Source organism: Gekko japonicus, unplaced genomic scaffold (assembly GCF_001447785.1).
Source record: "Gekko japonicus isolate JY-2015 unplaced genomic scaffold, Gekko_japonicus_V1.1 scaffold2100, whole genome shotgun sequence".
NCBI lineage: Eukaryota > Metazoa > Chordata > Lepidosauria > Squamata > Gekkonidae > Gekko > Gekko japonicus.
This window is the reverse complement of record NW_015160283.1, coordinates 249,757-275,308: the sequence shown is the minus strand read 5'-3', so window position 1 is coordinate 275,308 and position 25,552 is coordinate 249,757. Positions and strand designations below refer to the sequence as shown.

General features: G+C 42.9%; 1 protein-coding gene across 1 annotated transcript in view; it reads left to right on the top strand.

The window, feature by feature from the left end:
• The first annotated feature begins 213 nt into the window (after nucleotides 1–213).
• RAD18 (RAD18, E3 ubiquitin protein ligase) overlaps nucleotides 214–25,552 on the top strand; it is a 176,060-nt gene continuing 150,721 nt past the window's right edge. The window contains exons 1-4 of the mRNA XM_015415566.1: nucleotides 214–345; nucleotides 5,757–5,838; nucleotides 12,096–12,157; nucleotides 18,425–18,495. Coding sequence (XP_015271052.1) covers nucleotides 292–345; nucleotides 5,757–5,838; nucleotides 12,096–12,157; nucleotides 18,425–18,495 — 269 coding nt within the window. The 5' untranslated portion in view covers nucleotides 214–291. The remainder of the gene's footprint in view (nucleotides 346–5,756; nucleotides 5,839–12,095; nucleotides 12,158–18,424; nucleotides 18,496–25,552) is intronic.

Here is a 25,552-nt window from a genome sequence, read left to right as displayed (position 1 = left end):
CTGGATAGCTTCCGAGGAGGAACGAGACGGACTTTTTCTCCCCCATAAGAGCTGAGTCGCACCTTGTCGTTCGTCTATAAAGCTATTGATTTTTTATGCAGAGAAACTCCATGAAGCAGAGGGCTACTCTGTTTCAAAGAAAACTACATTTCCCGACACATTCAGCGACACACCCGGAAACGGAGGTGTGTCTTGTGCATTCCCGCTAGTTCCAGGAAAGGCAGCGCGGGCGATTTCGAGTCTGGCAGGCAAAAATTTCAGGTATCGGCTTCTTCAGGGTGAGGGGAGGCCATGTCTCTTGCCTTGGATGACTCCCAGTGGCCTGAGCATCTCGCCCCACTGAAAGTAAGTAGAGAGGATCGTCCCTTTCAGAGGCGGAAAGCAGCCTGCCGTTGGGGGTGGGGAGCCATCAGCTTCGGAGAGGTTCACGTTGTAGGCAAATACATAACATTCAATTGTACATTTTCCTGACAGCTGTGTCCTTAATCTGCGCTGCCTTTCTTGTTATAAAACTGTCCCCGAATTGGGAAAGATTCCCAAGCGGTAGGTAAGTTAGTCTGGTGGCAGCGAAATAAACAGGTCTCTTGTGGCGTCCTGAAGCTTTTATTCTAGCATACATTTTTGTGGACTGTATGGTAGAATGAAAAACTAGGTAATTTTGAAGGTGCCACGAGACTCCTGTTCCAAAATCGGGGTTTTGATAATTGAGGAAATCATAATTCTGAGTATTAGGCAATAGAAAATGCTTACATTTGTTCAGTACACAGAGCATGCAGCTTCTAGCGGGTGCTATACTTGGGGTGTGCATATACGTCTGCACTGAATTAATGAAAAGTATGTAAAATATCTGGGTGCCTACACAAGACAATATGACATCATCTTCAAAAGCCATTTGAGAATCGGACCTTGGTAAGGATACCTAATGCAGGAGTTCTCGATTGAAGCACCAGGTGTGTCATTTGACCATGAGGAATGGTCATATGTTGGATCAGACCAGTGGTCCATCTCGTCCACCTTCCTGTTTCAAATAGTAACGGACCAGATGTCTGACCTGTAACGGGGCATGGAAGTCAGAGCCTCCTCCTGTTGCTGTCCCTCAGCACTTTTATTCAGAGGGTTACTGCCTTGGATATGGGGGTTGCCTTTAGTTGTCATGGGCCTATTCTCAGTGAATCTGTGTAATCCCCCTTTAAAATCAATATGGACTGGGTTCATAATGTCAGTGACAGAGGATTTAACTCCATCTCCTCATGCCATTTTTTGTGATCTGTGGTGAAACTTGTAGAGAAGTGGTTATCATCTAGCTAAGTGGTAAACTAGCATCTCTATCTCTTCACTTTTCTAAACTGTATAGCCATTCTAAGAAAATAAACACACAAAGCTGCCTTATATTGACCATCGATCTACCAAAGTCAATGTTGTCTAGTGTCCAGGGCTTTAGACAAAGGTCTTTCACATCACCTACTGCTTCATCTGTCTAACTGCAGATGCCAGGGATTGAGCCTGGGATTTACTACATTAAAAGTAAATCCTCTGGTACTCAGCACATATGGTGATGGTGCTTGTAACTCTAATGACCTGGACTAATTCTGCATAGGATTGCACTTTGAGCTGCAGTGTGTGGGTAACTGTCTCAGTCCGCTTCTGCAGTTTATTGTATTTATGTATTTAGCACATTTATATGCCACCTTTACACTTAACAATGCTTGAAGAGGCTTCCATCAGTTTAAAATGCAGAAAATAACAAGCTTGGGACCTGCAAGGACTTGTTGGGGGGGGGGCATCTCATTTTCACCTCCCCCATTATTTTCTCTGTCCCTTTCCTGAAAGCCTCCACAGCCTCTCCTCTTTTCCTGCTTCCTTCTTTCCTTTCCACTTACCAGCAACCTATCTTTACTCCCCCCCCCGGTCTTTCCCCCCCCTGGCAGCCTCTGTCTAGGAAAACTCTGGCCAAGTTGTGTGGTGGCAGTTGCTGGGCCCAGCTGTATGGTGCTGGCTGAACTGGGTCCCAGTTGCATGGCACTGCCAGCAAGCTTCCATGGCAGAGTGGGGATACAGACTAGGGTCTCCCAGATCCTAGCCTGACATTCTCCTCTATGCAATCTTGGCTATTGTGAAGTGGCTGCTATTAGACAATAGCAAGCAGCTGGGGAGGGGCTGTGGTTCAGTGATAGAGCCTCTGCTGGGCATGCAGTAGGTTCCAGGTTCAATCCCCAGGATCTTTAGTTAAGCATCATATAGCAGAGAATGTAAAAGACTGTAGCCTGGAGTGGCGCTGCCAGTCTGAGTAGACAATACTGATTTTGACCAGTGGTCTGATTTAGTGTAAGGCATATGTTCATCTCCCCCCCCCCTTCAGTCTCTACCTGGGAAAACTAAGGCCATGTTGTGGGGGGCTGGCTGCTGGGCTAGGCCCAGTTGTATGGTATGGAACCTTCAAGGACTTGTGGAGGTCACTTCACTTTACCCTGTATCCCCTTCCCCAGATTATTTCCTCTTTTCCCACCCCCAGATCCTCACCCCTTTGCTTGCCTCCTTCACTCCTTGTCAGCCATCCAGCACCCTAACTTTTATCTGCCCCCCATCTTCAGCTAGGAGCTGCGGTGGCTCAAGTGGTTAAGACGCTGAACTGCAGGCTGTGGAAGGTTAGTAGTTCAGCAGTTCGAGACCCGGGTGTGCCGCATGATGGAGTGAGCTCCCGTCTCTAGTTCCAGCTGCTGCCAACATAGCAGTTCGAAAGCAAGAAATTGCAAGTAGATAAATAAGTACCGCTTTGGTGGGAAGGTAACAGCGTTCCGTACGCCTTGGTGTTTAGTCATGCCGGCCACATGACCACGGAAATGTCTTTGGACAGCGCTGGCTCTTTGACTTTGAAACGGAGATGAGCATCGCAACCCTAGAGTCGGATTCGACTGGCTTTCGAGCAAGGGAACCTTTACTTTTACCTTTACATCTTCAGCTATATTTATAATTTATTACTTTATTTATACCATACCTTTCTTCACAATGTGGACCCAAAGCAGCTTACAGCATTCTCTTCTTCATTTTATCTTCACAACCATGATGAAAAGCACCTTACACTGAAAATATGTAGCTGGCCCAAGGTCACCCAGTGAGCTTCTATGGCAGAATAGGAATTTGAACCTGGGTCTCCCAGATTCTAGTCTGGAACTCGAACCACTGTACCATGCGGTGGGGGGGGGGGCTGCTGTTAAGCAGTAGCAAGTAACTGGGTCTGTGTGAGTCATGCAGGTCATGTACTATCAAGTTGCCCAGTAGTTGCTGCCAGGACTGGTCACAGTGATTCTTCCCTCAAAGGCCAAAATGGTCCTAGAAAGGGTCCTTCCCCTGCATTTTACTGACCAAAACCCAGGCTGGAAGGTTGGCAGTACTGTTGTGGTTGCCTAGCAATAGCCACTAAAGGCATTCCTTTCTTAAAGCTATAGGTGCTGCTTCTACCATTTTGTTGGGTTTTAACCCCCTCAATGTATATAGTTTCAAATTTTTCTGCAATTGTGGGGCTTTTTTCAGGTTTGTAGGAAGAGCTGTCTTGTCTGTCCATGGCCTCTAACTCTGGTGTTAAGTATCCATGAATGGGGCCATCTTGAGAATTAAGAAAATAAAGGGATCCATGTATAAAATCATGAGCTAGATGGAACTATGGTGGGGAATAAATTTTAAAAGGCCTACTGGAATAAAAGTCTAATTGATGTTGGAAAGTGTGTAGTATAAGGAGCACAAGCAGATACAGAGGAGAGAATTCCAGTTGTTGAGAATGTCTTATTTGTGGGTTCCCGTTAGAGTACTTCGGCCACTGTGGGTTCCTTGAGCAGAGCCTCCTTGACGGACCTTGGAGCATGAGCTGGTAATACCCATGAAGATGGTTTTTCTGGTATCCTGAACCCAATGTTGGGATTCAAGGGTCTGCCTTGCAGTGGCTCTCTTTAGTTCCTACAAGGTTGGGGATGAAAGGTGGCACTAGGGGAACAGATGTCCTGAAGGCACCCGGTAGTCTGCAGAGTGCCACAAGGAGTGGTACTTTCCCTGATGCTATTCAGCAGATTGCCCGGAGGCATGGGTTGGGTTGTCACCAGTATGCAGATGACACCCAGCTCTATCTGTTGTTGGGCGGCCAGTGAGACTCTAGCCCGGGAGATCTGGACTTGGCGTTGCAGGCCGTGGCTGACTGGCTTAGACTGAGCAGACTGAAATTGAATCTGACGAAGACGGAGGTCCTGTGCCTAAGTCAGGGCGGACTGGGGTTAGGGATCCCACTCCCATCCTTCAGTGGGGTGCCACTGGTGCCAGCGTTGGAGGTAAGGAGTCTGGAAGTGCTCCTGGATGCTTCTCTAATGATGGAGGCCCAGGTAGCAGCCACTGCTAAGTCAGCCTTTTACCATCTTCGGCTGATAAGGCAGTTGGTTCCCTTCCTTGAACACAACGACTTGGCAACAGTGATCCATGCTACGGTCACCTCGAGATTAGACTACTGTAACACTCTCTACATGGGGTTGCCCTTGACACAAATCTGGAAGCTTCAGCTGGTGCAGAATGTGGCAGCCAGGCTGTTGATGGGATTCCCCATGCGGGAGCACATCCAGCCTGTGCTGAAAGCACTGCACTGGCTACCTATAGCATACCGAATTCGCTTCAAGGTGCTGGTGCTTACCTTTAAAGCCCTTTATGGTCAGGGATCTACCTACCTGCCTTTCCCCACATGTTCCCCAGAGAGCAGTACGGTCAGGGTCGCAAAATCGTCTGGCCCTCCCTGTCTCTAAGGATGCCAGGCTGGCATCGACCAGGACCAGGACTTTTTCTGTGGCAGCTCCAACTTGGTGGAATGAGCTTCCAGAGGATCAGGGCCCTGCGGGACCTTTCACAGTTCTGCAGGGTCGTGAAAACGGAGCTTTTCCACCAGGCATTTAGATAAGGAGCTGCATTTCACTACCTATGCCCTGTGCCAATATTATTTCCAGCCTGAGCCCGCCGATAGTGGAACTTACCACTGAATGTATGTTTTCATATGCACTTTACCACAGCTGTACCGCTATTGCTATGTAAATTGTTTTTAATAACTATTTTGTGTGTTTTTATATTGAGATTAATATTGTTGTTTTATTTATTGCTATCTTGTGTAAGCCACCCTGAGCCTGCCCCGGCGGGGAGGGTGGGGGTAAAAATAAATAAATAAGTAAATAAGCCTAGTTCATATGTGCAAAATGTTTTAGTGGCTCCTGTTGTTTCCTGCTTGTCTTTTTTACTCTTGTAAAGCAAGAATCAGAACTCAAATGATATTTCTCTTTAATGTTTTTCTGCATATTGGCTTGGATCCCAACCCACCATTGCGTGAGTGGAAAGGTGCTAATGCTTGTACAAGGGCTTTGTGTGTGGAATATCAGTTGACTTCCTCATACCTGCTGTAGTTCCTGTGACAAATACCATACCTACTACAAGGATCTGAACCATCACCAAGGGACAGGAAGGGAGAGGCAGGAAAGCCATACTCTGGGTCCCAGTCTGAGAGACAAATGAGATATAAATTGGATTTTTCCTCCATGAGCTGATCATGTGTTCGAATATTATAACATTTTGCCTGTATGCTTATTAAGTAATTATAGAAATGGCAATAATTACATTAAATTATTTGGGTCTTTACCCCCCTTCATGTGTAAGTGCTTCTTTAAAACTTCCCTTATTCTAGACCAGAATTTATTTGCACTATATTTATGAAAATAAGCTTTCAAATGTTATTTCAGGAAGTGGACAACTTGTTGCGATGTGGGATATGCTTTGATTACTTCAATATTGCAATGATCATCCCCCAGTGTTCACATAATTGTAAGTACAGAGTTTTGTCTCATTTTTATTTATGGGTTTGATTTTTTAAAATTACACTTCTCAGTCACAGTGTGGCTTACGGTTAAAATCCATTGCTAAATACAATAAAATATCCCAAATGAATTCATTTTTCCCTATTCAATTCATCTTATCTAACAGAAATAATAAATTATGATGTACATATATACATCGTCAGTGAGTTCTTTATGCTAGTTTTTTTTTTAATTTGTCCTCCTCAAATCTGAAAACTAGGCATTTGAAAATCTAGGGGTGATGAGGACTCCTAAGGACAAAGAAAATTCAGATGACAAATTACTCTCTCCCCAAGTTTTGAGACTGGCATGATGATTGCCAGAAACTCAGCTTGGGTGGCTTTTGAAATCTTTCTATAAGTGGAGGCACAGAGAGTTGCTAGGAGACCACTACACCACAGTCTTTTAATTAGTGTATAGGTTTCCAGTACATCCAGATTGTGGTTACTGAACTATACAGTGTAGTCCCAGTGTCCTAAGGGTCTACTCTTTCCTCTTATGCCCTGATGTGATTTTCATGTTTTCCTTCCATACCACATGTACTGAGAAGCAACTACCACTGGGTTCAATAGATGTTGATTTCCACTAATGATGTGGCTTTGAGACGACAGCTAAGGTCTGGAACTCACAGTTTTGAAAATGACAGTGGGAGAAGTGGTGAAAGAGAACTGTAAAAAGCAATAATGCATTGCATTGTGTGGAGGGGAGAAGGGGGCAGGGAGAAAGAGCCCCTTCAGTATGAGAAGTCATGGGTGGCCATGGGTGTAAGTATGTGAATGTCTTTGTAATGTAGCCTCTTCTTTCCCATGGTCCCTTGGCCAAGTTTCCGTGTAATGTAATGCTACATCTGCTTTGACAGAAGATGTGACATTTGCTATAACAGTGTCATTCTGGAGCCACAGTAGAATTATTTGGAACCCTGTTTTAATGAGGCAAATGGCTATGTGGATGGGGGCTATATGTGTATCCTAGTCCTATGTAATTTTGCCTGGAAGTAAACCCAGTGTGATTAACCATAAGTAATTATGCATGAGTACACAGCCTTTCTGGTTAGTGTCTTGTATACTTGTAGGCTGTTATGATGGCCCCATCTACTTCCCTCCCTCAGAAGCAAGATTTTCCCTCTGTTTTCATTTCCGTTTCCTGACTGAGCTACCCTAGTAATGCGTTTTCTTCTTTGCTGAAGAACTCTGGTTGTCCCACCCAGTCACAGAATGATATTTTGGCCCAGGAACCTGAGGGAAAGATCAGGAGACCGCTTTAACTTAAACAACTTGAATGGCATTTAAGGTGTTTTGAAATTCAAAAATAACAAAATATTTTATTTAACATAGAGGGAAATGGTCAGGTGAAATCAGGGGTTGAAATTTCTGAGGTAATATAATATAATACACAGACTTTAGTTCTTATGTTTCAGGCTAATGAGAGTTTCTTATCTTAAGCTGTTCACAGTTACTTAGATCTTTATGTTGAGTGACTTTTTTTCTAGTGTTTTCCCCAAACACTCCAGTACACTTCCTTTAAGTATTCTCTGACTCTTTCCAGTTTCCAGACTCTTTCCAGTTTCCAGAAGATCTTTCCAGTACCCAAACCCCTTCTTTTGAAACATCAGTCTTCGTCTTGAGTTTTTAACTGACTCTTAAGGTCTCTAAAGTCAGTTTCTAACCACACCAGACCAGGGACCTCTGCACTCTTCAGAGCTAACTCCCTGTTTGTCTGAGTAGGGAATTTTCTTCTCTCTCTCTAGAAAATCTATCCCCTTTCTTTGGCCCAATTGGGAGTCTTTGCCTACTTCCCAAACTTCCTTGCCAACTTTCTCCCAGTTCTCCTTTCTGTGTTAAACTGCTCTCAGTCATGGCTGAATTCAGAAACTGTCAGTACTCGACTGTTCTCAGTTATGGCTGAAATCAGCCTGAATTCTCCTCAGTATCCAGTTCAGAGTTATCCTTTCCCCCTTAGTTTTTGTTGCTTTATAATAGCCTTTTTGAGATGGGATCAACAGAGCTGTCCACAGTTTTCTAAATTTGGGTTTATCATAAATTTATATAATGACTGTGACAGGTTCTATTTATGGGGAAGTCAACCTTTGTTCTGTCAAAAATAACAGTTGGTAAGATTTGTTAAAAATTTGTTAGTATCACAGCATAGTTTCGGGTGTCCTTTAGTCAATAAGGTCCATTATGCACTGACAGCTTACTCTGGAAAATCCCAGCAGTGAAGCCTCTAAGCTTGACTTTGGATTTGTTTGCCTGCTGTATGCACCATTCTTTTTTCTCCTGTGTATTTTTGTGAATGTATTCTACAGCTGCAACCAAAATCTGCAGGTTTTCTTAATTGGCTTGGGAACATCACTTGTAACATGTGGATGGTGGTGTGCAAAGGTTTAAAATTTTTTACACAATTGTCCTATCGCAGCTACGCAGTAGCATCCAGCAAGCACCTTCCATTTAAATCCTTGTGGTTCAGGTTTTGTACATGCCTTTTAGTATTAGTTCGTTGAATGAAAGGGAACTGAAAGGAACCCTGTCTCAGCTCTCTTGATTCTTGCACGGCTCCCTAACATGTCAGTCTTGCTTGTGGGTTGCTGTGCATTGACATCCCACCCCCCACGGCCAGCATGTCCTGCCTCCGTTAGCAAGCTCACCTTCCCTGATCAACTGGGGGGTGGCCTCAGCTGTCGCATCTCCTCTCCCCTCCCTCCAGCCACACAAATACACGCTTCCCACGTGCCTTCTGCGCACCCCACACCTCCTCCACTTTCCCTCTCCTTCTGTGCAGCTCTCCACTCTGGCCTCGCTGTTCCAGCCTGGCTCTGACATCCTTTCTTCATGTGGTTCCAATTAGACTCCCCGCCCCCCATCCAGGCAGCTTCCCCCCCTGGCAGCAGTTGCTGGGCGTGCCACACCTCCTGTGAGCTCTCCTGTGCCCATCAACTTTGAACTGGCCTTTTCCAACCACTCATGCCTCTTTCTCTCTCTCCCATTGCCTCTTTCTTTGCAAACTGGCTTTGCCACGTCCTCCAGTCCATCCAACGATTGCCTGGAAAAATTTGCCTCAAAACTTTGCATTCCCCCCCCACCTTCTCTCTCCCCCACTCTCTTCCTTGTCTCTCTCTTTCCCCTCCAACCTTGCAGCCCACCAGCCACACCCACCCACCGGCACTCTTCCTTTCTTCTTTCTTACTCTGAAAGACCCTTCATTTCAGTTACCCCCCAGTCTCTCCTGGTCAATTTCACACCACACACAGAAATGCACAACCCAGGTTCTCTTGTCCTTTCTTTCTGGTGCCCCCCTCCCAGCCACACAGGAAGAAGGTGGGCTGGTTTTATTTTTTGCAAAACTGTCTCTTTTTCTTCTTCTCTGTCCACCGCTTCCAAGTCTTTTTCTTTAACTTCAGGAGAGGAGGATGGTTTCTCCCCCTCCCTCACTAGCGCTGGCACTTTTATTTTTCCAAAGTGCTTAGCAAAAAAAAGTGAGGAAAAAAAAGCAAAGTAAACTCCTTCCACCAGGAGGGTTCTTTAAAAAATTGGATTGTAACACACAACCACTTGCCCAAAGTAAGGGAAAAATGGGATTTGCCCAGCATGTGTTGTGCAGCTGGCGACCCCCTGCCCAGCATGTGAAACTGACCAATAAGGAGTGGAAAGAATGACCTCAATGTGGGTGGTTAAGTGTCCTCTGAGGGGCTGGAAAGTGGGGGGGAGTTTGAGGGAATCTGTATGCTTTTGAATTTCCTTCAGTTTGGAATCAAAGCAAGGGGAAATACTGGCACAAAACCACTCTCAGAAAACTCGGGCAAACAGCAAACAGTGAACTGATCGCTGAAGGGAGGAAAAATTCAGACACCCCCCTCCCCCGATGTACATGCACATGCACAGTGAAAGCAATGGGAATGCAGAATGACAAAGAAAACCTGACAGACATACACTGTGAAAGTGAAGGAAAACACCAGTGTACTATTATCACTTCGCTTTCCCGTTTCTTGGAGGATCTTCTAGTTTCTTTCTTCTGGTACATAATATAGCAGCTGTTTCTGTAATGGTACTAGCTGAGTCTTTAACAATTCCGATTTGGTATTTCAGTTGAGTCCTGTAATTATTTTTGCAGCTACAGTTTTGAAGGCAGAAATTTACTTCATTGTCATTGTAAATATAAATGAGGCCTAGTGCTAAAGATTGTTCTCTTGGTTCTGTTCCAGTGTTTTATTTCTGGATTCCTTTCAGTTCCTCTGGACATGAATAATGAACAGGGCATAAATCAGTTGTGACACATTCTAAAATGTCTTGGTACTGGGGGGCAGGTGTAATAGCTGTGCTGATCAATTAAACTTATTCATATTCATGCAGCTAGAAAATTAATATAGATTTCCATATATGGAAAATTGTGTTATGTAACATTTATTAAGAGACTTCTTAATTGATCAGCAGTGTAGTTGTTGAATTGAAAATAAATGGCTCTATTTCTCTGCTTCATCATTAAGAGCGATATAAATGGATTAGGTGCAGAATTAAACTACTTTCCTTTCGTTTTAGTGTTAAGATACGGAGTTAACAACTACATGATAAATGGCTGGCATCCTACAAAATATTAACTGGTTGGCAAGCTCATAAATGAATGGAGAAATTATGATTATTTCTTACTATGCTTGCTTGGATGCAGGGTGGATTGATTTTTAAGTCAAAGTGATCTAAACCAGTGATCTAAATCATAATTTAAATTATTTAAATCATAATTTATATCACCAAAAGCCAATTTCAAACACTGATTTACATCAAGCTTCCAGTCTCATAATTCATGATTTCTAAACAAGAGTAAAGCATTTCAAATGCATTGGTTTACTTGAAGCTAGGAGAGTCGTATATGAGCTCAAATGCAAGGGAGGGGAATAATTGTAAAATTAATGAATCTGTGTTTGGGCCTCTGTGTACATATGCAGAAATACTAAGGAAGGTAATAGGAATTGGCTCTTTCAGACCATCCAACATACTGAGGTGGTTGGAACTTCCCAGTAGCAAGGTCTGATATTTACTGAACAGTTTTGGATAAGCAATCATTAGGAGGATATAGGGGGCATCACCTGTCAAAATCAGAAATGTCAGGGTTCCCATCCCCCCATAGCCAGAAGTCCCACCTCCCTCCATCCCCACCCTGGAAGTCCTGTCCTCCTCCAGCTTTCTCCCTATTGGCTGGGCAGCCATCAAATGGAAAATGGAGAAAGAGGAGGAGTTAGGGTTGTGTGAAGTGGCTATTGGAGAAGGAGGCTGGGGAAGATGGCTACTGTTGTTTTTTTGTATAGCGGGAGGGTGGGGGAACCTAAAAGAGAAATGGCTCGGGGTTTGCTTGCTGCAAACTTATGATTTCGAAACTGAGAGAAATGGCAAATCTCTGTGTTTTTTGGTACCAGGGAAGGAGTGCTTTAAGACGGAATAAAAAAAGGGTGCATTTGCAAACAGTTTTTTTTTGTGTAGAAACGACTGTCTGAGAAGCTCCTCTCCCCCAAGGCAGATGGTTCCCTAAGCCCCCAAACCCCCCCCCCCCAGACAGCCCCCGCCCGCAAGCCTTCAGAGCAAAGCAGCTGGGGCTTGCAAGTGTGCTGCTTCTCCCCCCCCCCAAAAAAAAAGGCTTGGGTTTCCCTGCCCCACCGGAAACAGGCGTTTTCTGCCGCAGAGGGGGAAAAAGTGTCCCTTTAAAAAAGCCAAGCTGCAGCAGTGCATTTACCCCTCAAGCGGGCAGTCTTCTCAGCATAGGTGGCAAAGCTTCCTAATGGTGCTTGTATTCTGTATGTTTTCTCTGAATTGTCGTTGAAGAACATCACTGGAATGGTTTGAAGGAATTTTGATGGTGTTGCTGAGGAAATGGTTGCTCTGGACATGTTGCTGGCATAATCAAGGAATGTAACCAGCAAAACAGTACTTTCTGCTGGATTTCATGTCATGCAGTGGTAATTATGATACTCTAGGTATGTTTCTGTTGCTTGTGAAAAATTGTCATCCTATTTGTAAGACTCCCTTCTCCTCCTCAGCCCTGCGGTGTTAGCTGCTCTGTGGAAAATATTTGATCACCATTAAAATGATGAGCTGAAGGAAAAAAATCATCATGCAGAGGAAAATGGCAATCATTGCTGCAATTTATGCCTCAGGTTTTAGCAGCTGGAAAATCAAACTATAGTGTTTGTACTTTTAGCAAATAGCCCACCCTGCTAATTATGTCATATGTTTCCTCCAGATTGTTCTCTCTGCATACGCAAGACCCTGTCCTATAAAGCTCAGTGTCCTACGTGTTGTGTGGTAAGTGTTATTGCCTGTCACATTCTGCCCTGTTTGGGAAATGTCCAGGCTACCTTTTTCTCAGTTCTGCAAGTTTAGAGTTCATTGGAATTACCTGAAATTTATTCTGCTATAATCCAGGAATGGAATTTTGGCTCCCTAGGTGGAACATTAAATAGTAGTTCTCTTCAGCATGCTATTATCTGTTTTTCCCTCCTCAGATATCCCTGGAACATGGCTTCAGGCCTCTTTCTTAGGGTTGCCTTCATTTCCCTTTCCTTTTCTAGCAACCTAGCTCTCCTTCTCTTAATTGGGTGAAGAAGTACTTCCTTTTATCTGTTCTAAGCCTACTGCTCATTAATTTCATTGTGTGCTCACGAGTTCTTGTATTGTGAGAAAGGGATAAAGGTACTTCTTTCTCTACCTTCTCTGTCCCGTGCATAATTTTATAAAACTCTATCGTGTCACCCCTCAGTTGTCATTTCTCCAAACTAAAGAGCCCTAAACTCTTTAACCTTTCTTCATAGGGAAAGTGTTCTAGTCCTTTAATCATTTTAGTTGCCCTTTTCTGCACTTTTTCCAGTGCTATAATATTTTTTTTGAGGTGCAGTGACCAGAACTGTACACAGCATTCCAAATGAGGCCGCACCATCGATTTATACAGGGGCATTATGATACTGGCTGATTTCCTAATAAACCCCAGCATAGCATTTGCCTTTTTTTATTGCTGTTGCATACCAGGCTCCCATTTTTAGTGAGTTATGTACCATGACTCCAAGATATCTCTCCAGGTCAGAGCCTGTCAACATGTATTTATAGTTAGGATTTTTGGCTCCAATGTGCATTAATTTGCACTTGCCCATGTTGAACCTCATTTGCCACATTGGCACCCACTTGCCCAGCCTCAACCGATTGCTCTCGAGAGCCTCGCAATCCTCCCTGGTTCTCACCATCCTTTACAACTTAGTGTAATTTGCAGACTTAGCCACTTCACTGCTTACTCCCAACTCCAAATTATTAATGAACAAGTTAAAAAGCACTGGACCCAGTGCTGAGACCTTCAGTACCCCACTGCTTACCACCCATTTATAGTCAGTCTCTGTTTCCTATTGATTAACCAGTTTTTAATCCACAAGAGGACTTGTCCCCTTATCCCATGACTATGGAGATTACTTAGGAGCCTTTGATGAGGAACTGTATCAAAAGCTTTCTGGAAGTCTAGGTAAACAACATCTATTGTGCCACCCTTGTCCACATGTTTGTTCACCCCCTCAAAGAATCTTACAGGTTAGTAAGATAAGATCTTCCTTTACAGAATCCATGCTGATTCTCTTTTGTTCATCAATGTGTCTACTAATTCTGTCTTTAATAACAGATTCCACCAACTTACCCAGTGTTGATGTTAGACTGACTGGCCTGTAATTTCCCAGATCTCCTCTGGAGCCGTTTTTTAAAGATGGAGGCTATATTGGCTACCTTCCAGTCCTCAGGAATGAAGGCAGATATTAATGATAAATTTTTATCAGGAGATCCACAAGTTCAAATTTGAGTTCTTCAGAATTCTTGGCTGTATGCCATCTGGTGATCTATCAGTTTTTAATTTGTCCGTTAGGCATAGGACCTCCTCTCTCATCACCTCAATCTGACTCAGGTTTTTCAACACCCCTCCTGAAATCAGTGATTCTGGAGTGGGCAAAGACCTCCCATCTTCCACAATGAAGACAGAGGCGAAAAATGAATTTAGTTTCTCTGCCATTTACTAATCATCCTTTAGTAATCCTTTGACCCCTTGGTCATTCAAGGGCTCCACTGCCTCCCTGGCTGGTTTCTTGCTTCTAATGTATTTGAAGAAATGTTCATTGTTTTCCAATATGTTCCTTATAGTCCCTTTTTGCCTGTTTGATCACCGACTTGCATTTTATTTGCCACAGCCTGTGCTGCCTTTTATTTACCTCACTTAGACTAGTCTTCCACCACTTAAAGAATCATTATTACCTTTTCCTGCTTCCGTTACTTTGTTAGTTAACCATGCAGGCCTTTTTTTGTACGTATGTATACCTTTCCTAACCTGAGTTTCTAGGATTGTAGTTTTAAATAGTCTCCATGCTTCCCAAAGGGATTTGACCCTCCTTACCTTTCCTTTTAGTTTCTTCTTCACAAGCCCCCTCATTTGAGAGAAGTTACCCCTTCTAAAGTTAAAAAGTGGTTGTGTTGGTCTTTTGGGGCAAATTCCTACTTATATAAATGTAGAATTAATAATATTATGGTCACTGTTCCCAACTAGTGCTATCACATTTACGTCTCTCACCTGGTCTTGAGCATTACTTAGAACCAAGGCGAGGATCACCTCTCCCCTGATAGGCTCTGTGACCATCTGCTCCATGGCACAGTCATTGAGTGTATCTAGAAGCCCAATTTCTTTCTCCTGACTTGAACACGTATTTACCCAATCAATGTGTGGTAGTTCAAATCACCTATTATGACACAGTTATTTTTGTCTAGCTGCTTTCCTTAATTCTTGTGCTATTTTAAAATCATACTCTAACCTTTGATCTGGTGGGTGATAACAAACTCTCAGATAACAAACTTCTTTTTGGGCACAGTATTTCCACCCATGGCATTTCTGTAAGCGAATTTGTTTCTCTTACATCCTCAGTCTTACAGGACTGTATACCCTCTCTGACATACAAAGCCACTCTACCTTTGACCCTTCCCTCCCTATCCTTCTGATATAGTTTATATCTGGGAATCACTGTATCCCACTGATTTTCCTCATCCCACCAAGTTTCTGAAATTCCTGCAGTATCTATGTTCTCCTCTGATACTAAGCATACCAGCTCCCCCATTCTACCTTGGACACTTCTAGCATTTGTATATAAACATCTATAATATCTCAGATGCATTAGGCCTGTAACCTTCCTCCTGTGGCTTCTAGATGTGTCATCTTCTCAGTGGCCAGCCCTAATCCATTTCCCTGTAGAACAGTAACAGCTACCCCTTCATCTCTTTGAGATGAGGCATCCCAAACCAGAGACATTTCATCTCCTTTCGGCTTTCCCCCCAGATTTAATTTAAAAACTGCACGGCTACCTTTTTGATTTTGAGTACCAGCAGCCTGATTCCTTCTTGGGACAAGTGGAGGCCATCTTTTTTGTACAGGTCTTGCTTGTTCCAAAAAGCATTCCAGTGCCTAACAAACTTAAACCCTTCCTCCATACACCATTGTCTCATCCACACATTGAGACTCCTAATTTGTCTAGCTGGCCTGGTCCTGTGTGTGGAACAGGCAGCACTTCTGAGAAGGCTACCTTGGAGGTCCTGGCCTAGAGTCTCCTGCCTAGCAGCCTAAATTTTTCCTCCAGGACCTCACGACTACATTTCCCCACATTATTGGTGCCAACGTGTACCATGACCACTGTCTCCTCCCCAGCACTGTCTACCAGCCTATCTAGTAGCTTATAGCTTATGCATTATCCTGAGGGCTAACTATGTGGTATGTGTAAGTACACTTGAGGAATATTTTGGCTAAATTTTCTTGTCCACACAGGAAAAATCCAAGCGGTAAATGATAGCATCATATCCAATGATGTATGAATCCTCTTTCACCACCCCCACCCTTCAGTTTTTTTGCCTAGCAAAAGCAGCTTCTAGAAGGAAGAGTTTGGAGAAATACTGTATCTGTGGGTCTGTGTGAATGTATGTACAGCCTCATCCATAAATCTGCAGGCTAAATCATCCCATTTAGCTCTTAACTTACATTTCATGGTGAGGACTGCTTAGGGCGTGATGGGAAGTGGCATGGTGGGGAAAGGGGTAAACAGCCTGTATCCTTGCACTTAATCTGGATTCTTTAAGGTATTCTTTAGTATGAGCACAGAAGACGTGAGACTGGGCTGTATCTGTAGAACAGGAAGCACAATTAAGCTGAGATGGTTTAAGAACAGATTGCACTGGGGGAAAGATAAAATGCTCAGTCTTTCTTCTGGGTTTCAGTGTTGTTAGCTCTAGAAAGACAGGCTCACTGGACTCATTTGTGCCAGTAGCATCATTCCTGTGAATCTTCATAGGGAAAAAATAATTATCTTCTCTTCAGAGGTGCTATGTCTAGTTAATAGGGAAAAAAACCATAATTAAAAAAAGTCTGGGTTATAGAGAATTCCTTTCTGACCACCTAGTGAAGCACTGGGAAAATCATATCTAATTCTGAGCCAGACCATAGAATGTGGGTTAAAACACCTGCACAATTGGAGGAGAAACAGATGGGGGTTTTTCTGCAAACCAGAGGAAAGCCCCATTTGGGTTAAGGGGGGAGCAAAGTGAAGATGAATGAGCTTCTTCTGACACACAACAATTGATGTCAAACTTGTTCCAGAATATACACACTTTAAGATCAGGGGTCTCCCTGATCAGCCTGTGGGCACCTTTGGAATTCTCACATAGGGAGGTGGAATCAACCAGAAAATGGCTGCCACAGGAGGCAGAGCCAGCCACAAAATGTCAGTGAGTGAGGCTTGATGAAGAAGCTCTGTTTAACTGGGTGTTTTGTTTAAATATATCTTAAATATCACACAAAATAAATATATCTATTGAGGTAGCCAAGAAAGCCTAATCTGCAAGTATCTGTTGTCTGTCCAGATTTTAGGAACAGAAAAGATTTTTGAAAGTGAATGAAATTTGTAGTGACGTTTTTATCAACTTCCACATCAATGATAAAAATATGTTAAAACTGGTAAAAGCCGATGACTTCAATAGAAGTTCCTGTTAGGTGCATTAAGCATTTTAGCCATGCAGCTCAGTTGTCTTTTGTCAGAATCAAGTCCCACTGTGTTTTCAGAATATGACTGTTATTTACACAGGTAAATAAATACATAAGGTCACCATCTGCATCATAGTATAAACATTAAAAAACTCGAAAAGCCTCATCTGTCCCTGCCCACTTTTTACAAACACTCGGTGGGCAACAGGAAAGGTGGCAGTGGCATCGTGATTGCCATAGGTGCTATGTTGGGGACCGCTGCTTTAGATGTTTATGACTTTTTGGTTATTCAACATGAATTTATTTGTGAATTCTACGGGCCAGGTCACACATGCAAAACATTTTTTTTCATGTACGTACCAAAAATGTAATGTGGACCAGTACTCATAATTGTATGCAGTTTACGAGTTCCATATGCCATTGAGTGAAATTGACTTGCTCTTCCTGCCGAAGGATGGAAGGATGAGAGACAGTATTTTGTAGTGCTTAGAGTGACCCAGGTTCCCCAAATCCACAGTCTGCCATGGAAGCTTCCTGGGTGATCATGGTGTCTCCCCTGCCAGGTAAGTCTTCGTAGATTGTTCACTCGTTCTTTAATAAAATTGCATGAGGATGGATCATTAGTATGGTTTTGCAGGGTTGCTCTTACATTAATATCTGGGGCAATGTTTCCTAACCACTGAATGAAGCTTGTATTAGATATGCTAAGCATGCTAGCTGAAAATATATTGAAATATAAATTATATGGAGGCCTGTTTACTATGCTGTGTTTTAGTTATTGCTTCGAGCTCATTGGAGTTTAGTCTACCACTTAAAATGATAGTCAGAGAAAGGTAGGGTTTTGATAAACACTGTGAAAATACAGCTGTTTTTCAGCCTTTCTTTCTAAAGGTGTGAATTAAATTACAAACTACTGAAAATTGGAAGTCTCCAAGCTCTAATCTATCTCTTGCCCCCCATTTCTCCTTGACTCATGTTGCTGGTTTGAAAACTGCTTTTGTATATGTGTCTGCAGCAAATAACCTTGTTTCTTCCATTTATCTTCTTTTAAAAGACAATGAGAATACCTCCACCAGCAATAAAACAATACAAGTTTTGCACCAAATAAGACAACCAAAAGAAACAGATCAGTTTTATAAAAGAATAATTTGTATGCACCAGACCTTTTCAGAAACTGTATCTGTTTGTTCTGTAATTAATCCAAATTTGGCATTTTCCTTTAAGTTTTCTCTCCTATCCGCCCTCTGTGGCTTAATATTCTTATCTTCCTTAAGTGCTGAATGTTCTCTTCCAAATCTTAGTTTCAGCTCTGTTAAATCAGTGCATGACTTAGTGGTAAGAATATGTTAGCTTGCTAGATTATAGCTTTTTAAAAACAAAACAAAATCCTTAACTTTATATAATGCTTCTCAAATGTTCAGTTTCACATTTTTAGCGCCTTGTTTTTCCTTTAGACATGGCCTTTTCTAGAGAAAATATGACAGACTTAAAATGTATGAGTAGTCTCTTGACTGTTTTCTGTCCTTTTCTAGGCAGCTGTAGAGCCTGACCTGAAAAACAACCGGATGTTAGATGACCTGGTAAAAACCTTTAATTCTGCAAGGTACTGCACTGTTTTGAGAATCTGAGAGTGAGAAATGCAGCTGTCACTTGTCTTTCATTTGGAACTGGATAAAAGTTTTCATTTGGCTAAATTGGCCAGAAGCTGAAAACTTAACCCTGTGTACAACCAAAGGATAGGATCCAGGAAATGTGTTTGCTAGTCTTTCAACTGGTGACTGGTATTAATCAAATGTGCCAAAGCATGTATACATGATGCTACCTTCTACTGAGTCTGACCGTTGGTCTAACAAGGTCAATATTTTCTTTTCTGACTGACAGCAGTTCTCCAGGGTCTAAAATGAAGGCCTTTCATCTCTCCTACTACTTGATGCTTTTAACTGGGGATGCCAGGGATTGAACCTGGGACCTTGTGCATACAGAGCAGGGGCTTTTCCACTGAGCTGTGCCTCTCCTCTAAGTCTTTCATCCATAATTGGTACACAAAGGTACACATACTCCCATGAATAAAGGGGGACAGTAAAGTGAGTCTGTCTATTCTACACAGCTTTCTGATAAGGAGGAGGCTTCCTTTTTGTATTTATTTGTAGTAATTTTTATATATATTTTTATTGAAATTTTATATATTTACATCCAAGAACATCAACCAATACAGTATGATAAGAGTGTGTTGACATAAGCAGTAGGTACATTTGTGGAATAGCTCACAGCCCTTAGGTAGGGCAGTATGGTTAAACTGTGTTGACATAACCACTGGGTACCGTTATGAAATAGAGCTGTACCTTATCACTGTACTACAGACAGCATTATAATAATAGATCTAGACATAGTGGTGAACTAGGGGACCCACTATAGGTGGGTTCTCGGCCCAGACCAATGTGTCAAAGGTAGTTTTGAGGAGTTAGCCATTTGTGAAATATCGGGTTGGCCGGGATTATATTCTGAATTTGCATAAAGGAGACAATAGGAAACCAGGTTTTCTCAAACTTGGAGTGATGTGGGACTCATGGAGTGAGTTTGTAATTTTTGCTATTATATAGTGTTCCCACAGTTTGTCATGCCACCCAGAAACTAATGGTGTGGAAGGAGATTTCCATGCGGCAGCAATTGTCAAGCGCGCAGTAGCCAGAAGGGTCGCCAGAATTGTTTTCACATCATCATCAATTTATTTGTGCATTTCCTATGGCACTTTTCTCCCCAAAGGGACCCATAGAAGCTTACAGAATTTTTTTAAACAATTTAAAAACCATTATTTAAATAAAAGACAATCAACCCCCCACCCCAAACACATCCTGGGTAGGTCCTCTTTCACTGGGTTGGCTGTCTCTTCGTTCTAAGGCCTCTTTTCCTAAGGCTGGACAAACTGGAACTGCCTGATGAAGCTGCATATGGGAGAGGCTCCTTTCTCAGAATGAATTCAGTTGCACCCTTGTGTGCTAGGCCTTGCCAGTGCCTCTCAGCTCCCCCCCCAGTCTTGCTGCCATTACAATAGACAGGGGGCACAGGATAGAGAAAATTGAACAGAAGGAGGCAGACATGTTATTTAGCAGTACAGTGGCAGAGCATCAGTGAAGCATAGGCTGTTTGTAGTTATCTCTAAATTCGTTCCAGAGTTGAATTACTCTGAATTACACACACACACACACCCAGTTTGGGTGGGCCGGAAGTATACAAGTTGCAGTGTTATTACTGGGGTATGGTCACATTCTTGGGATATTGTAGTGACCAAATTGCCTATTATAGAGAAGTTTAGGATTCATTTGCATTGAAATGGGCCAGAGTGAAAGCTTTCTTGTATTGGGGAATCAATAAATTAGCCAAATAGTTTGCTGGCACAAATTTCTTATTCCTAAAAAAGATGATATTTTGTGACAAGAATTAAATGGTGTTGAAGTTCAATATCCTTAGTCCTTTGCTTAATTTCAGATTTAACTTCTAAATAACCAATTCCAATTAAACTGCTAGGAGAGTATCCAATACATTGTTCTCTGAAAGGGCCCTTTTCCATCTTGACTGAAAGGTGTCTATTAATGTCCAAGGTGCAAGACCAACATAAATGTGTCCACCTATAACTGAGCATACAAAATTCTACCCTTTGGCCTATTTATGAAACTAAAAAATACAAATGTTTAAAATTTCTACAAGAAAAAAACATTGCAAATAGACCAGTACTTGAGAGAGTTGCAAACTGCTGTAACCTATGCTACCTTAGAATATGCATCTTAAGTTTTGCCACATGAGATGCAGGAAAATAAAACTTGAAGACAGAAAAAAAACTTCTGAAGAAGACAGTAGAAAGTGTATAATTTGTACATAAATGCTCTCATACAGTCGCTATAGGTAGGACTACCAGCATATTTGGATATCAAATTAAACTTTATAACAATGAAAACACTGAACTTTTAAATTATGAATTATCATTAAAGACATTATAGTGTATTAACAGTTGCCAGAATTATTCACATTTAAACAAAAATTCCTGAGAATGTATGTCAGTATACACAAGAATTATCATTATATAATGCTGTTGATGGTCTTACATTCAATTTTCATATTACACATTTTGAACAAAACCTTGTCTTAAAAAAAGTTTCACTCCAAAAGCAAAAATATTTTGTAAGAGGGTTTTTTTTTTTTTTTTGGATGCTCCCCCTTAATGTTCACTTTTTCCACTGGACAAACTAAAAAAGTCCTCACAATTTCCTACTATGCATTCAGATCTCTAACTGTAGACGTGTTAAGTTCTTGGCCAGGGGACTGACGTAGGTAGCAATCTCATCTTGTGGTTTGAAGGGTTGTGATGGTAATATTCGCTGTAACTAGACTTGCCGTGGCCTTGGCTGTATATATGTGAAGATTTTCAAATCTACAAACTTCAGCTCACTGTCTTTGTATGGAAGAACAGGAGTCTTAGTAGGTTTGAAAAATAATTACGGGAAAAGCCTGGCGTATCTACTTCCTTTTTCTTTCCAGGAGAGCACAGTAGCCTCTGTTCAGAGATATTGTAATATAAATGAAAGTATGAAATGAAGAGTGGTTTTCTTGTAGGCAATCCCATTACTATTACTCAGGGACACTTGAAAATAGATTGGTATCTGGTGAACATTTGCTACTCTTATTAATTGCCTTTCTGAACTTTTTTTTTTAATGGAGGGAACTTTTAAGATCAACGCAAAATTGGGAGAACATTGCTTTTATAGTGGCAATTTAACCTAGGGATCATCCGTTTCCCAAGGTAATCTTCTGAACAGATAAAAGCAGCAGCAGCACGAAAGCGGAAACTACAAATAAATATGTAGTGCTAAGATTTCCTGATTTTAAAGAAAGTAGGAGAGGCCATCTGGTGTGATGAAGTGTTAGATTTATGTAATTTTTATTTTTTATTTTATTTAACCTTAGATTTATATACCGCCCTAACCCCCCCAATGGGGGTCTCTGGGCAGTTTACAACTTTGTAGTGCTAATCACTTTTATGGATCCCTAAATATGGGCACATTCTCAGGGGTTGGGTCAGCCTACCCAGCACCCCGGTGGTGGTGGCTCTTCCTTCTGGTCTCCGGCTTCGGCTTCCTTGGCTCCTTCGGTCGGCAGGACGCTCCTTTCTCCGGTGCAGTTCTTCTCCAGCGAGGCAGCCGTCTCGGTGTGTGAGTTCGTCTCTCCCGGCCTTGGCTCCGTCCGATAGGCTCCGCCGTGCTGGGAGATGACGTCATCCGCACCTTCTGCTGCTCGCGCCGGCCGCTTTCTGTTGGAACTCCGCAGGCCACCAGGGATCGCTCCACTGGCTCTCGATGTTCCGCCGTGCAGCCTCGTCTCTGCCGCCAGGATCCGCTGTCACCACCGCCGTCGCCGCCATTGTTGTTGTTCCTTCGCTGCCGCTGCCGCCACACACCACACTCCTCGGACGAGGGGGGTGCCCCTACCCTACTAAGGGTAGGTTCCCATTCATCTACTCGCCCTTTAACGGGCTTTTGAACCACTGGGTGGGCGGGAGCTGGGACGCAGGCCGGGAGCTCACTCCGGCCACGGTGGGGCTTGAACAGATGTTCGGCCAGATGTTAAGGCAGGCTGCATTAACAGCCTGCGCCACCGCTCCATTTGTACTTTGAGGGTGTGAGAATCTAGAGTTATCAGGCAGTACCTGGCAACCAGTGGGAGGGCTCTGGGTATTGATATTGGTGGCTAGCTGTGGCATCATATCATTTCAGGGGGAAAAACAGAAGTGACATAGGAATCTCTGGAAACTCTGTGGTAAAACTGTAGAGTTGATTCCTAGGTGATTCCTAGAGCTGATTTGTCATGTTTTTTTAAAAAAACTGGAAATGATGTGATTCCACAGTCAAGGCTGTGGTTTTTAAAAATAATTTTCTCCCATGGGCAACGGGACCAGAAGGTGGGAATTCCCTGCTCTGACCATGGTCTTGACACCCTAATGGGAATCTTTGCAGCTTTGGGAAGTTGTAAAATAAAATTGGAGACCAGTGGCACTTTAGAGGCTAACAACATTTGTTCCAGCATAACTTTTTGTGAGTGGAAGCTCACTTCATCAGATGCACAGGAGTGTACATCTGTAAGGCTGTCAAAATTTATTTTAAAGGTTGCAAACAACAGAAAGCTTTAGAGGAGCAGTGGGATGTTACAAAGAGAGGCCAGTTTGAAACAAGATCAAATCAAAATCCTTTCAGAGTGTGTAAGCACCTGTCCCAACTGCTGATAGATAGCCAAAGTAGAATCAACAAAAAATCTGATGCTGGAAAGTGCAATATGGAACATGAAAAGCAGATTCAACTATAATGTTATAGAGCAGGTATGTCCAACAGGTAGATCGCGATCTACCAGTAGATCGCGGAAGGGTCAGAGGTATATCACCAGCCCCTTACCAGTAAATGACAGAAGGTGCATTATAAATGGGGGAGGGCAGGTGGTAGAACCCAACTTTAGTGGGTTAAAATCTAATTTGAAACTCTATTTTCATGGTGGTAGATCACTGGCACTTTGGGCCGGAAAAAATAGATCACTACCTGTTCGAAGTTGGACATGCCTGTTATAGAGGTATAGTTGAACTAATTAACATCCATATGGGATAAGATATGCAAGATATTAGCACCTATAATGCCCTACTTCAAAGGCAGCATATGATCCATGAATTCACAATTTGAACAGAAGAGTCACCTTTCCCCATGTCTGAATTCTAATACTTGACAAAGATGTTACATTTCTGGGAATTTTTTATACTTGGGGGAAAATACTTGGGTCTTTGGAAAAAAATGGAAACATAAGCAATAATTCTGTACCCATCTCAGAACTTTAAGAACATGAAACGAGTGGCCTGTATCCAGCCATCTGTGAATCAAAGACACATGGAGTTTTCCCCCATGTTCCCTGCAGCGCCTTTTGACTCTAAGGAAAGATAATTCCTGGGATGGTGACATTTGTGCTGAGGAACAGCTATCTAGGTCAGTGGGTTGGACTGAGGAGAGACAAAGGGACAAAATTTACTAGTTTCCACGGAAGACTTGAGTTTCCAGAAGAGGAAGCGATTTCACTCCCTCCCCTTGTCCTTTCTCACTCTAGCTCCTGACCCATGTGATTCCTGCAACCCTAGGAGTAATTTTTCTCTTTAGATTGGAAAGGGCTACAGAAACAGAGAAGAGTGGCTCCATGTTCTGAGCACAAAGTGATTGGGTACAGGCCATTATGTATAATTTAGTATATAACATAGTGTATAATATATTTATGAAATATTTTTATTTATTAAATATTTCTTACATTATTAAGACAGTAATTGCACATGTATCCAGTGAGAGCTGCAAGCTGCTTCAACTTTTTAGAAATATTCTACCAGTTGGGCAAAATAGGCAAAAAGCAGAAATAGAAATAGTTGATATTGTTCTATGTAAAATGTATCATAAGACCCCCCGCCTCCCAATTTTCTAATTCTTTCCGTTTCTGGTAGGGGGGAACATAACCCCCCCCGCACTTTTTGGACCTTATTTCTAGTATTCTCTTAAAATTAAATTTAAAACCTGATTTTTAATGAGAGCTACTCGTTATATGCCCTGACCTGGATGGTCCAGGCTAGCCTGATCTTGTCTTGGCTGCTAAGCAGGCTGGCCATGGATGGGAGACCATTAAGGAAGTTCAGGGACACCATGCAGAAGCAGGTAATGGCAAAACCATCTCTGAACATCTCTTGCCTTGAAAACCCTACAGGGTCTCCATACGTCAGCTGTGATTTGACAGTACTTTCCACCACCACCACTTCTCATATATATGAATACTAGCAGTAAAGCCCGTTGTGAAAGCAATACAACGGGATCTAGAAAGAGGCTCTGGGGCAGTGCTCTGGCTTTGGGCAAACAGTGTCAATTTGCTGTGGTGACCTCAGCAGGGTATAATGACAGAGTCCACTGTTTTCTCCAGAGGAACTGATCTCTGCTACCTGAAGAGCAGTTGTAATTGTGAGTGATCTGTAGCCCTCACCTGGAGATTGGCAGCAATTGTTACCCAGGACAAAATGGCTGGTTTGGAGGGTGGAGTCTATGGCATTCTACCTGTCTGAGGTCCCACCCCTCTGCAAACCCCACCCTCTCCAGGCTCCACCCCTTCAAATCCCTAAGAATTTGTCAGCATGTAGTTGGCAACCCCATCTCCTTCCCAGCTAGCCATCAACCTACCATTATCTGCCCCTTTGACTTCAGCTGACTTCTGCCCTCCCTTCTGCAGAGCAGTTGTAATTCTGAGTGCTCTCCAGCCCTCACCTGGAGATTGGCAACAATTGTTCCCTATGTGGGACTGACTGGTTTGGAGGGTGGAGTCTATGGCAGTGTACCTGTCTGAGGTCCCACCCCTCCTCAAACCTCACCCTCTTCAGGCTCCATCCCTCAAATCTCCAGGAATTTCCCATCTGGAGTTGGCAACCCTATCAGGACTGGCCCCAATGTGTTTTCTCCCAAAGGCCAAAGTAGGTGACAGGACCAAGCTTAGTTGCCTACCAACAGGCACTGAGGGGAATGTAGGGTTGCCAGCTCTAAGGAGGGAAATACCTGGAGGTTTGGGGGGTGGATTCTGTAGAGGGCCGGGCAACGGAGGCATCGGCCTTC